Source organism: Chondrus crispus, genomic scaffold (genome assembly GCF_000350225.1).
Source record: "Chondrus crispus Stackhouse genomic scaffold, scaffold_25, whole genome shotgun sequence".
In the NCBI taxonomy this organism is placed as follows: Eukaryota; Rhodophyta; class Florideophyceae; order Gigartinales; family Gigartinaceae; genus Chondrus; species Chondrus crispus.
The window spans coordinates 281,022-294,348 of NW_005179151.1; the positions used below are offsets into that span (position 1 = coordinate 281,022).

A 13,327-nucleotide genomic window follows, 5' to 3' on the forward strand; every position below is an offset into this window, starting at 1 on the left:
TGTACAGATTGTACACTTCAGAGTACAATCGGATCGAAGTCATCGCTGCGCCCCTGCCAGAGACATTATGGGTAAAATAGCTTGTGCTTTTGCAGAAAGCAGACTACCCCCAAAAACCATTTTATGCCTGTCTTGTCAACCGTGGTGCACAACAAGGTCCCACAGCTTTACGCGCCCCATCTTCTTCGTATCCCCACACTGTTGTAATGGCACAATGCCACTCCAAAAGCTTTCCGCAAATACTGTGACACGTGGTTGGGACCAGTGTAAGTAATTGGAAGTTTAAGTTAGTAATTGTAGACCGCGCGCAAAAAGAGTATAAATGCGGTGGTTTTCGGTCGTCCTGTACGGCCGAGGGCAGACACATCACAAAAAAAACACACGGGTAAGACACGGAACGACGTACCCCGTTTTCGCCCTAACATGGTACTCTTGTGGAGGGCCGACGCCAACAGTCAGGCGGGTCCCGCTTCCCTGGTGTTGGATGGTAAGCACGAGGCGGATGTCGCCAAGTTCTTCTTTGTCTACGAAAACGTCGTAATGAAAGGCAAGTCCGACGAAGACAAAGCCGGAGAGCTACTGTGCTACCTGCAAGGGGGGCTTTCGACTACTACTATGAAACGTACAGCCAAGACGGTGGACTGAACGAGGCCGCCAGCAACTACCAAGCCGTCAAGAAGGCATTGCTCGACCGTTTCGAATCAGTCCCTGAACCGGAAGAAAACATCAGGCTCGCAGTCGCGAGTAGGTTGGACGGCAACGACGTGCTCGCTTCGTTAAACGCAAAAGATCGTCGCTTCGATAAAGCAGCTTTCAACCCCGAAGCCAAGTTCAGACTACTCCGGAACGCGGTCATGGAGCACACCGACGTGTCACAGTTCGTCTTGTATAGGGCACCTACCTCGTACGGGGAGCTCAAGAAGGCCGTTAAGGACTTCGTGTCTGGCCGCAAAGCCTTTATGGCTGCACACAATGATAGGCAACATCAGCCTCCGGCGCCTACGCGCATTCTACAGAGACCGGAAACACGCCAGGAGCCGGACAAGATCAAAAAGAAAGTGGACGTGCTAGCAGAACGGCTAGCAGAACTTTCTTTGTTGGTAAAGAAGAATCAGACAGCAGATCAAGGTGGACAGGTCCGAACCTGCTCATTCTGCAAGGAACCGGGGCATGGAGCCAGCCGATGCCCTTCTAATCCGCGCCGAGACACTCGTTGTTCGAATTGTGGGAAGCTTGGTCATGAAAAGGAAACGTGCTGGACCAGTCTTAGAACGACACTGCCGAGGGCAGGAGCCACGACGCAGTCCACAGCATCTGCGATAGAAGGTGCAGGGAATGCCCAGGTCACCTATATTGGCGAGGCGAACGACAGGGAAGTCGTGGCCGTCACTAAGAGAAACGCAGACGGCGAACCTCTTCCCAAGCAGCACAAAACGCGGGAGGAGGTGTCCATTCCCAGGCTTCTGAACCCGTCTGTACCATTCGAGATGCAAAAGAGGGCTCTGCCACTTCAGGCGGGGCCAAGGAGGTCCCACCAGAGGATGAAAGCGAAGAAAGTGACCAGAAAAACATCCCTCCAGGAGTATGTGAGGATGTATAATGTCGTTTCGGAGCTTGCAAACGCATCTTCCGGACTCACTTTCGGACAGCTTGTTCGCGGCGATGCGGAAGTGGCGAAGAAGGAGATAGGCCGCTTGTTTGCGAAACAAAGAGTCCGTGGTCGTGCTTTCGCAGTTCACGCCGATACGAAGTCTCGAAGGCTGCGGCTGGTAACTGTGAAGGTTTATGGGACGGAAGCTCAAGCCCTGTTAGATTCTGGGGCCGTACCGAACATAATCTCGCCAAAGTTGGCGTCTAAGCTTTGCCTCTCCCCGCAACCGACTGAGAAGCATATCACGGTGGCAGATGGTGCTAATGCGCCCTGCCTGAGATCGCTTCATCAGATACCAAAATCGTTTGGTGAACTTATCGTGAAGTTGGACTTCTTAGTCGTGAAAGGATCGCCGTTCGACCTGATCATAGAGCTTCCGACCCTTGAGGGACTACAGGCATGCATCGATCTTGGTAAGCAACATGTGCAGATGACAGTAGGTGAGAATACCACCAGACTAGGCCTCAACATGGATGTGGAACACGTTTCACGGAGTGCAGCCTCAACTGATAGTGAGGATTTCACCTCCGACTCTGAGACTGTACCTGGCTCGTCTACGACAAGCGACAATGAATTTGTCTTGGCGACTCTTGGCTAGCCACCATTTGAACCTGATTTAGGACTCACCAAGCTACTGGATGGAGTCGAAGATGAATTGGATGGTCTTCCTGATCTAGTGAAAGAGGGCCTAAAGTCCGACTCGGAAAACGCGAAAGGAGATGGCAGAGTAGACGAAGAAGGCCCGGAACGGCTTCAAGTAGCCCTTCTCGGGGAGAAATTGCGCCACCTGGCTTTCGAGGCCAGGGAGAGCATTGTGAATTCTATCCAGAACTCAGGGATCGTAGCTTGGTCACTCGACGATTTAAGACCGGCAGATGTTCCGGTGTCTCACTCGTTTGAGCTAGAAGATCCAAGCCCCATTACTCACCCTGCACGTAGGCTTCCGCCACGCCACAATGAAGTGGTACGTGAGGAGCTTCGTAAGATGTTGGAGGCGGGAATAATAACCCCCTCCATTTCGGCCTGGTCCTTTCCTATCGTTATCGCATCGAAGAAAAACGGAAAACCCAGGTTCTGTGTAGATTACCGCACCCTCAATCGCAAAATGAAAGCCGATCGTTGGCCCTTGCCAAAGATCGAGGAGATCTTCGATGATTTTGAGGGGAGCTCGGTCTTCACAACGCTTGACTTGTTCTCGGGGTATTGGCAAGTCCGGATGGCTGAAAACTGCAAAGAGAAGACGACTTTCGTCTGCCGTTTTGGGACGTTCCAGTTCGAGGTGATGCCATTCGGGTTAATGAACGCCCCCCACATTCCAAAGGATGATGGACCAGCTTTTCCAAAGGCTTAGCTTCGTTAGAGTTTACTTAGACGACGTAGTCGTCTTCTCGAAGTCCGTTGAAGAGCACACTTCACACTTACGTGAAGTCTGCAAGGTGATTGCTACGAGCGGGCTGAAGCTTAAGATCTCAAAATGCAGCTTCGCACAGTCCCAAACGCGACTGCTTGGACACATAGTCACCGGAGATGGCGTCAAAGTGGACCCCGAAAAGGTCAGCGCCATTAAGAGGAAGAAGGAGCCGTCGAATGCGACAGGGCTTCGTAGCTTCCGTGGTCTGGCGGGATACTACCGCCGCTTCATTCCTAAGTTTGCCGAGATCTCTGCTCCGTTACATGAGGCCACGTCTACTAAACGGACTTTTAAGTGGACGGCGGAGATGAAGGAGGCATTCGAGAAGCTTGAGCTCAAGTTAACCTCCTCGCCAGTCTTGGCGTTTGCGTACTTCGAACAACTTTTTGTCGTGGAGACTGATGCATCCTCGGTCGCCGTCGGAGCTGTTATGGCCCAACGAAAAGAGGACAGGAAAGTCCACCCGATCCAGTACGCAAGTCGCACGATGACGTCAGCCGAGAGGAAGTACTCCGCCTGTGAGCGAGAGGCCCTGGCTGTGATCTTCGATTTGAAGAAGTTCCGAGTTTACCTGCTTTCAACACAAAAGTTCACGCTAATAACAGACCACCAAGCCCTGCAGTATGCCTTTAAGAAGAAAGACATTCACGGGAGGTTGGCAAGGTGAATGGACTTCCTAGCAGAATACGAATTCGAAATTAAGTACCGCCCGGGAGGAAAGAACGGTGGAGCTGACTTCCTGTCCCGCCTGAAAGCCAAGGGCGAGGATGGAGTCGACTCTGACGACGAGGGAGATCTTGTCTGCAGTGTTTCGGATCCTCTAGAGGCGCAAATGGAGTGGGAACCCCATCTTATTGACATTTCAAGGCACCTGGCGGGTATTGATATGAGGGAAGTGGATGTTCGTCGACGTCGGCTCAACCGCCGAAGCGCCAAACGTTTCATGGCTTGTAATGGACAACTGTTCCGTAGGACCAACAATGGATTACGCGCTATCCCGCGTATAGGGGCTCGCAGAAGGATCATTAGAGCCTTTCACGACGAAATAGGCCATTGGGATCTGCAAACGACGAAGAGATTCGTCTTGGACCGATATTGGTGGCCTGCCGTCCACCGAGACGTGAACGACTACGTTCGGGGTTGTGACGGTTGCCAGAAAGCCACACCAATTCCGAAGTACAAGACCACCCTTCGATTTCCCATGACTTCGTTATTTGATACATACTCTATCGATTTTGCGGGACAATTGCCTCGTACGCCCTCTGGACGGAGGTACATCCTTATTGCCGTTGAGCACCTGACTGGCTGGCCAATTGCGAAGGCCACCGTCACCTCGACGGCAGAGGAGGTGCTGAAGTTCGTGAAAGAGGAGATAATTCACTGTTTTGGGTTACCACGTGTCGTTGTCTCGGACAACGCTACTTGTTTCACAGCGTCGGTCCTGAATACCTTCATGGCACGAAACGGGATTAAGTGGAAGACAGTGCTCGCCTATGCGCCTATGTCAAACGGACGGGCAGAGCGGATGGTCGGCACATTGAAGAGAGCAGTCCGTAAGATGATTCTCGGTGCCTCGCCTACAATTGTTGAGTGGGACGATGCTTTACGTCAAGTCCTATATGGATACCGTCGCAGGAGGATGGCGGTGGGATTGTCCCCGTTCGAGCTGCTTTATGGGGTGTTGCCCAGGATGGCGCCTGGAGACCAAAAGCCTCTATTTGGAGTCTCCGAGATCCGCCACCGGCAAATGGAACTCTTGCAAGCCAGGGCGATGCGGGCAACAAGAATAATCGGGCGCAGAGCTGCAACCACATTAACAGACGGTTGCGAAGCAACTTTCAATGTGGGCGACGAAGTGTTGGTCGCAAAAGAGGCTGCCCTCGGGCCCATGCAGAAATGGCCTATCGCCTTGTCGAAGTTCTATGGCCCATGCCGAGTTGCTCGTGCGCGCCATCCGCGGTACACCCTAGTGTCGCCGCATCAACGCTACTCGAGAAGGGAGATACATGCCAGAAGGCTGGTCCTCTACAAGAGGCAACCGTGGCACCTTCAGTGAGGCAAATGACTAGGGATTTTACTCTTTGAATTGAAAGATAGTGAAATGCATATGAAGTGCTGATTACTTGCTACGAGTAGATAGAGAGTGGGTCATGGAGACAATGGGAATCACCAATGACCTCTAATGCTGAATAGAACTTCCCGATCCCCAAATCGCGGCTTTCTTGTGTGCTCTGCGGCTGCTTGCGCGTCCAATTCTGCTCCGTTTCTTCTTGGAAGGGGTGACGACGAGAACTTGGCGCAGTTCGGAGACGCCAACGAAGATCCCGTCTGCTCCAACGCATGCTTTGACCGCGCCGGCGCAGAGCCGAAGCGGAAACCCCTCCATACAATCAAGTACAATGGAATGTATGGTCGAGACGCAGATGCTGTGCATTATGTGGGGCAAGCCTTCTAAAGTCGCGACATAGACACCCGGGTCAAGCCTCAGGAGGAGTCCGAGAGATGGACTACGAAGAAGCGACCCGCGGAGAGCGACTTCATCTTGATTAAGGTGTTTTCCAGCGTCATGGAAATCTCGGATTCGACGCGACGGAGAGCCGGTCCCTCTCGAAGAGGAGGCTGTTGCGGACTAAAAGATCCCAGTACTTGACGGCAAGGTTCGAAGACCCTAGTAGTTGGAGACCGTTGCAGACGGCGGCGGAGATGCACATGTCACTATTATCTCGGAACCGCACGGTCCCGTGTGTGGAAACGCGGTAGATCGGAGTCCGAGGATTGACCGCCCTGGAACGACCATGTATCATCTTCAGACTCCTGCCCTTTTGATCGGTGCAAAAACGATCAATACTTAAGAAAGCACTAATTCGGTGTCTCCCACCAAACTGGAAGAGATCGTCAACAATCTTGTGAGTTGTACTATTCCCAGTTCCGGAAATTGCTAGAGTGTATAGCAAAATACGGTGAGGAAGGTTGGTTGCGGCGTCGACGCCATAGTACGTGTTGTCAACGTCGAGATAGATGGACTCAATAATCCACTCACCGTCGCCGATAATACAGTACTGGTTTGTGTCCGACAACGACTCTGTGAGACCAAGACGCCATATCTCTTCGAGAGAGACCTCTTCATCTGGCTTGCAGTGGAGCAGGGCGGTAATATGATCTCCTAGAAGGCTTTTGAACTCTTGTTTTGTTACGGCGTAACGGCGATGCCCGCTGGCCACCCAAATGTGGAACATGGAACCCGTCTTGGAAACCGTGGTTACATCTGTTCGCGATGAAAGCTCGAACATTAAGTGGTCGCGGCTGGCGAAGCGCGCAGCTTTCAGAGCGAGATGCTTCTGCGGACGCTTACCTCCCGTGCTCTTCGCCGCTGTCTGCTTGGTCCTCGCCATCGTATTACGCTAGAAGGGGAGCCAAAGAGGGCACACGGGGACTGAAACCCCACCTGCGTGCCTCTCGATCTGGCGGTAGACAGAAGGACTAAACTACGACGAGGACCACGGAGGCAACGCGGAAGAGCGGCGAGAGCTAAGCAGCGCAGGAAGCAGGAGGCCGAAAGAGCTAAACCGAAGCTGGGGTGGAGCGAGAAAGGCGAACGGAGAGCGACGGCAGATACCACAGGAAGGGAAGGGTGGTCCGAGCCCCAGGTCTGTGTTGATATAGGCTGGAGGGTGAAAAAAAAATCAAAATCAAAGCCAAAATTTGAGTGGCCGGGGCCCGTGGCCCCGCCTAAGTGGGGGGTTGTGTGACACGTGGTTGGGACCGGTGTAAGTAATTGGAAGTTTAAGTTAGTAATTGTAGACCGCGCGCAAAAAGAGTATAAATGCGGTGGTTTTCGGTCGTCCTGTACGGCCGAGACCACAGAGGCAGACAGGGACACATCACATCACAATAAAACACGCACGGGTAAGACACGGGACGAGGTACCCCGTTTTCACCCCAACAGGGTAGTACCCGAAGGGTAGGGCAACGGTACGGTATCTGGAAACCTAGGATTTCCAGACGGTGTGTTAGGGTGGAAACGGAGTACGTCGTCCCGTGTCCTACCCGTGTGTGTTTTTTTTGTGATGTGATGTCTCTCTCCGTCTCGGCCGTACAGGACGACCGAAAACCACCGCATTTATACTCTTTTTGCGCGAGGTCTACAGTTACTAACTTAAACTTCCAATTACTTACACCGGTCCCAACCACGTGTCACACAACCCCCCACTTAGGCGGGGCCACGGGCCCCGGCCACTCAAATTTTGGCTTTGATTTTGATTTTTTTTTCACCCTCCAGCCTATATCAACACAGACCTGGGGCTCGGACCACCCTTCCCTTCCTGTGGTATCTGCCGTCGCTCTCCGTTCGCCTTTCTCGCTCCACCCCAGCTTCGGTTTAGCTCTTTCGGCCTCCTGCTTCCTGCGCTGCTTAGCTCTCGCCGCTCTTCCGCGTTGCCTCCGTGGTCCTCGTCGTAGTTTAGTCCTTCTGTCTACCGCCAGATCGAGAGGCACGCAGGTGGGGTTTCAGTCCCCGTGTGCCCTCTTTGGCTCCCCTCATAGCGTAATACGATGGCGAGGACCAAGCAGACAGCGGCGAAGAGCACAGGAGGTAAGCGTCCGCGGAAGCATCTGGCTCTGAAAGCTGCACGCTTCGCCAGCCGCGACCACTTAATGTTCGAGCTCTCATCTCGAACAGATGTAACCAAGGTTTCCAAGACGGGCTCCATGTTCCACATTTGGGTGGCCAGCGGGCATCGCCGTTACGCTGTAACAGAACAAGAGTTCAACAGCCTTCTAGGAGATCACATTACCGCCCTGCTCCACCGCAAGCCAGATGAAGAGGTCTCTCTCGAAGAGATATGGCGTCTTGGTCTCACAGAGTCGTTGTCGGACACAAACCAGTACTGTATTATCGGCGACGGTGAGTGGAACATTGAGTCCATCTATCTCGACGTTGACAACACGTACTATGGCGTCGATGCCGCAACCAACCTTCCTCACCGTATTTTGCTATACACTCTAGCAATTTCCGGAACCGGGAATAGTACAACTCACAAGATTGTTGACGATCTCTTCCAGTTTGGTGGGAGAGACCGAATTAGTGCCTTCTTAAGTATTGATCGTTTTTGCACCGATCAAAAGAGCAGGAGTCTGAAGATGATCCATGGTCGTTCCAGGGCGGTCAATCCTCGGACTCCGATCTACCGCGTTTCCACACACGGGACCGTGCGGTTCCGAGATAATAGTGACATGTGCATCTCCGCCGCCGTCTGCAACGGTCTCCAACTACTAGGGTCTCCAAACCTTGCCGTCAAGTACTGGGATATTTTAGTTCGCAACAGCCTCCTCTTTGAGAGGACCGGCTCTCCGTCGCGTTGAATCCGAGATTTCCATGACGCTGGAAAACACCTTAATCAAGATGAAGTCGCTCTTCGCGGGTCGGGTCTTCGTAGTCCATCTCTCGGACTCCTCTTGAGGCTCGACCCGGGTGTCTATGTCGCGACTTTAGAAGGCTTGCCCCACATAATGCACAGCATCTGCGTCTCGACCATACATTCCATCGTACTTGATTGTATGGAGGGGTTTCCGCTTCGGCTCTGCGCCGGCGCGGTCAAAGCATGCGTTGGAGCCGACGGGATCTTCGTTGGCGTCTCCGAACTGCGCCAAGTTCTCGTCGTCACCCCTTCCAAGAAGAAACGGAGCAGAATTGGACGCGCAAGCAGCCGCAGAGCGCACAAGAAAGCCGCGATTCGGGGTTCGGGAAGTTCCATTCAGCATTAGAGGTCATTGGTGATTCCCATTGTCTCCATGACCCACTCTCTATCTACTTGTAGCAAGCAATCAGTACTTCATATGCATTTCACTATCTTTCAATTCAAAGCGTAAAAATCCCTAATCATTTGCCTCACTGAAGGTGCAACGGTTGCCTCCTGTAGAGGACCAGCCTTCTGGCATGTATCTCCCTTCTCGAGTAGCGTTGATGCGGCGACACTAGGGTGTACCGCGGGTGGCGCACACCAGCAACTCGGCATGGGCCATAGAACTTCGACAAGGCGATAGGCCATTTCTGCATGGGCCCGAGGGCAGCCCCTTTTGCGACCAACACTTCGTCGCCCACATTGAAAGTTGCTTCGCGACCGTCTGTTAATGTGGTTGCAGCTCTGCGCCCGATTATTCTTGTTGCCCGCATCGCCCTGGCTTGCAAGAGTTCCATTTGCCGGTGGCGGATCTCGGAGACTCCAAATAGAGGCTTTTGGTCTCCAGGCGCCATCCTGGGCAACACCCCATAAAGCAGCTCGAACGGGGACAATCCCACCGCCATCCTCCTGCGACGGTATCCATATAGGACTTGACGTAAAGCATCGTCCCACTCAACAATTGTAGGCGAGGCACCGAGAATCATCTTACGGACTGCTCTCTTCAATGTGCCGACCATCCGCTCCGCCCGTCCGTTTGACATAGGTGCATAGGCGAGCACTGTCTTCCACTTAATCCCGTTTCGTGCCATGAAGGCATTCAGGACCGACGCTGTGAAACAAGTAGCGTTGTCCGAGACAACGACACGTGGTAACCCAAAACAGTGGATTATCTCTTCTTTCACGAACTCCAGCACCTCCTCTGCCGTCGAGGTGACGGTGGCCTTCGCAATTGGCCAGCCAGTCAGGTGCTCAACGGCAATAAGGATGTACCTCCGTCCAGAGGGCGTACGAGGCAATTGTCCCGCAAAATCGATAGAGTATGTATCAAATAACGAAGTCATGGGAAATCGAAGGGTGGTCTTGTACTTCGGAATTGGTGTGGCTTTCTGGCAACCGTCACAACCCCGAACGTAGTCGTTCACGTCTCGGTGGACGGCAGGCCACCAATATCGGTCCAAGACGAATCTCTTCGTCGTTTGCAGATCCCAATGGCCTATTTCGTCGTGAAAGGCTCTAATGATCCTTCTGCGAGCCCCTATACGCGGGATAGCGCGTAATCCATTGTTGGTCCTACGGAACAGTTGTCCATTACAAGCCATGAAACGTTTGGCGCTTCGGCGGTTGAGCCGACGTCGACGAACATCCACTTCCCTCATATCAATACCCGCCAGGTGCCTTGAAATGTCAATAAGATGGGGTTCCCACTCCATTTGCGCCTCTAGAGGATCCGAAACACTGCAGACAAGATCTCCCTCGTCGTCAGAGTCGACTCCATCCTCGCCCTTGGCTTTCAGGCGGGACAGGAAGTCAGCTGCACCGTTCTTTCCTCCCGGGCGGTACTTAATTTCGAATTCGTATTCTGCTAGGAAGTCCATCCACCTTGCCAACCTCCCGTGAATGTCTTTCTTCTTAAAGGCATACTGCAGGGCTTGGTGGTCTGTTATTAGCGTGAACTTTTGTGTTGAAAGCAGGTAAACTCGGAACTTCTTCAAATCGAAGATCACAGCCAGGGCCTCTCGCTCACAGGCGGAGTACTTCCTCTCGGCTGACGTCATCGTGCGACTTGCGTACTGGATCGGGTGGACTTTCCTGTCCTCTTTTCGTTGGGCCATAACAGCTCCGACGGCGACCGAGGATGCATCAGTCTCCACGACAAAAGGTTGTTCGAAGTCCGGAAACGCCAAGACTGGCGGGGAGGTCAACTTGAGCTTAAGCTTCTCGAATGCCTCCTGCATCTCCGCCGTCCACTTAAAAGTCCGTTTAGTAGACGTGGCCTCATGTAACGGAGCAGAGATCTCGGCGAACTTGGGAATGAAGCGGCGGTAGTATCCCGCCAGACCAAGGAAGCTACGAAGCCCTGTCGCATTGGACGGCTCCTTCTCCCTCTTAATAGCGCTGACCTTTTCGGGGTCTACTTTGACGCCATCTCCGGTGACTATGTGTCCAAGCAGTCGCGTTTGGGACTGTGCAAAGCTGCATTTTGAGATCTTAAGCTTCAGCCCGCTCGTAGCAATCACCTTGCAGACTTCACGTAAGTGTGAAGTGTGCTCTTCAACGGACTTCGAGAAGACGACTACGTCGTCTAAGTAAACTCTAACGAAGCTAAGCCTTTGGAAAAGCTGGTCCATCATCCTTTGGAATGTAGAGGGGGCGTTCATTAACCCGAACGGCATCACCTCGAACTGAAACGTCCCAAAACGGCAGACGAAAGTCGTCTTCTCTTTGCAGTTCTCAGCCATCCGGACTTGCCAATACCCCGAGAACAAGTCAAGCGTTGTGAAGACCGAGCTCCCCTCTAAATCATCGAAGATCTCCTCGATCTTTGGCAAGGGCCAACGATCGGCTTTCATTTTGCGATTGAGGGTGCGGTAATCTACACAGAACCTGGGTTTTCCGTCTTTCTTCGATGCGATAACGATAGGAAAGGACCAGGCCGAAATGGAGGGGGTTATTATTCCCGCCTCCAACATCTTACGAAGCTCCTCACGTACCACTTCATTGTGGCGTGGCGGAAGCCTACGTGCAGGGTGAGTAATGGGGCTTGGATCTTCTAGCTCAAACGAGTGAGACACCGGAACATCTGCCGGTCTTAAATCGTCGAGTGACCAAGCTACGATCCCTGAGTTCTGGATAGAATTCACAATGCTCTCCCTGGCCTCGAAAGCCAGGTGGCGCAATTTCTCCCCGAGAAGGGCTACTTGAAGCCGTTCCGGGCCTTCTTCGTCTACTCTGCCATCTCCTTTCGCGTTTTCCGAGTCGGACTTTAGGCCCTCTTTCACTAGTTCAGGAAGACCATCCAATTCATCTTCGACTCCATCCGGTTGCTTGGTGAGTCCCAAATCAGGTTCAAATGGTGGCTGGTCAAGAGTCGCCAAGACAAATTCATTGTCGCTTGTCGTAGACGAGCCGGGTACAGCCTCAGAATCAGAGGTGAAATCCTCACTATCAGTTGAGGCTGCACTCCGTGAAACGTGTTCCACATCCATGTTGAGGCCTAGTCTGGTGGTATTCTCACCTACTGTCATCTGCACATGTTGCTTACCAAGATCGATGCATGCCTGTAGTCCCTCAAGGGTCGGAAGCCCTATGATCAGGTCGAACGGCGATCCTTTCACGACTAAGAAGTCCAACTTCACGATAAGTTCACCAAACGATGTTGGTATCTGATGAAGCGATCCCAGGCAGGGCGCATTAGCACCATCTGCCACCGTGATATGCTTCTCAGTCGGTTGCGGGGAGAGGCAAAGCTTAGACGCCAATTTTGGCGAGATTATGTTCGGTACGGCCCCAGAATCTAACAGGGCTTGAGCTTCCGTCCCATAAACCTTCACAGTTACCAGCCGCAGCCTTCGAGACTTCGTATCGGCATGACCTGCGAAAGCACGACCACGGACTCTTTGTTTCGCAAACAAGCGGCGTATCTCCTTCTTCGCCACTTCCGCATCGCCACGAACAAGCTGTCCGAAAGTGAGTCCGGAAGATGCGTTTGCAAGCTCCGAAACGACATTATACTTCCTCACATACTCCTGGAGGGATGTTTTCCTGGTCACTTTCTTCGCCTTCTTCCTCTGGTGGGACCTCCTTGGCCCCGCCTGAAGTGGCAGAGCCCTCTTTTGCATCTCAAATGGTACAGGCGGGTTCAGAAGCCTGGGAATGGACATCTCCTCCCGGGTTTTGTGCTGCTTGGGAAGAGGTTCCCCGTCTGCGTTTCTCTTTGTGACGGCCACGACTTCTCCGTCGTTCGCCTCGTCAATATAGGTGACCTGGGCATTCCCTGCACCTTCTGTCGCAGGTGCTGTGGACTGAATCGTGGCTCCTGCCCTCGGCAGTGCCGTTCTAAGCCTGGTCCAGCACGTCTCCTTTTCATGACCAAGCTTCCCACAATTCGAACAACGAGTGTCTCGGCGCGGATTAGAAGGGCATCGGGTGGCTCCATGCCCCGGTTCCCTGCAGAATGAGCAGGTTCGGACCTGGCCACCTTGATCTGCTGTCTGATTCTTCTTTACCAACAAAGAAAGTTCTGCTAGCCGTTCTGCTAGCACGTCCACTTTCTTTTCGATCTTGTCCGGCTCCTGGCGTGTGTCCGGTCTCTGTAGAATGCGCCTAGGCGCCGGAGGCTGAGGTTGCCTAGCATTTTGTGCAGCCATAAAGGCTTTGCGGCCAGACACGAAGTCCTTAACGGCCTTCTTGAGCTCCCCGTACGAGGTAGGTGCCCTATACAAGACGAACTGTGACACGTCGGTGTGCTCCATGACCGCGTTCCGGAGTAGTCCGAACTTGGCTTCGGGGTTGAAAGCTGCTTTATCGAAGCGGCGATCCATCTCGTTTAACGACGCGAGCACGTCGTTGCCGTCCAACCTACTC

General features: G+C 53.0%; 1 protein-coding gene across 1 annotated transcript; it reads right to left on the minus strand.

The window, feature by feature from the left end:
• Positions 1–5,626: 5,626 nt before the first annotated feature.
• Positions 5,627–6,454, minus strand: CHC_T00004811001 (hypothetical protein). The gene has a single exon (XM_005716527.1). The coding sequence runs from the start codon at positions 6,452–6,454 to the stop codon at positions 5,627–5,629; it is 828 nt and encodes a 275-aa protein (XP_005716584.1).
• Between the last annotated feature and the right edge of the window lie 6,873 nt (positions 6,455–13,327).

What these genes read in the sequence shown, in the direction of transcription:
- CHC_T00004811001 (XM_005716527.1), bottom strand. Translation starts at nt 6,454, where the DNA reads ATGGCGAGGACCAAGCAGACAGCGGCGAAGAGCACGGGAGGTAAGCGT.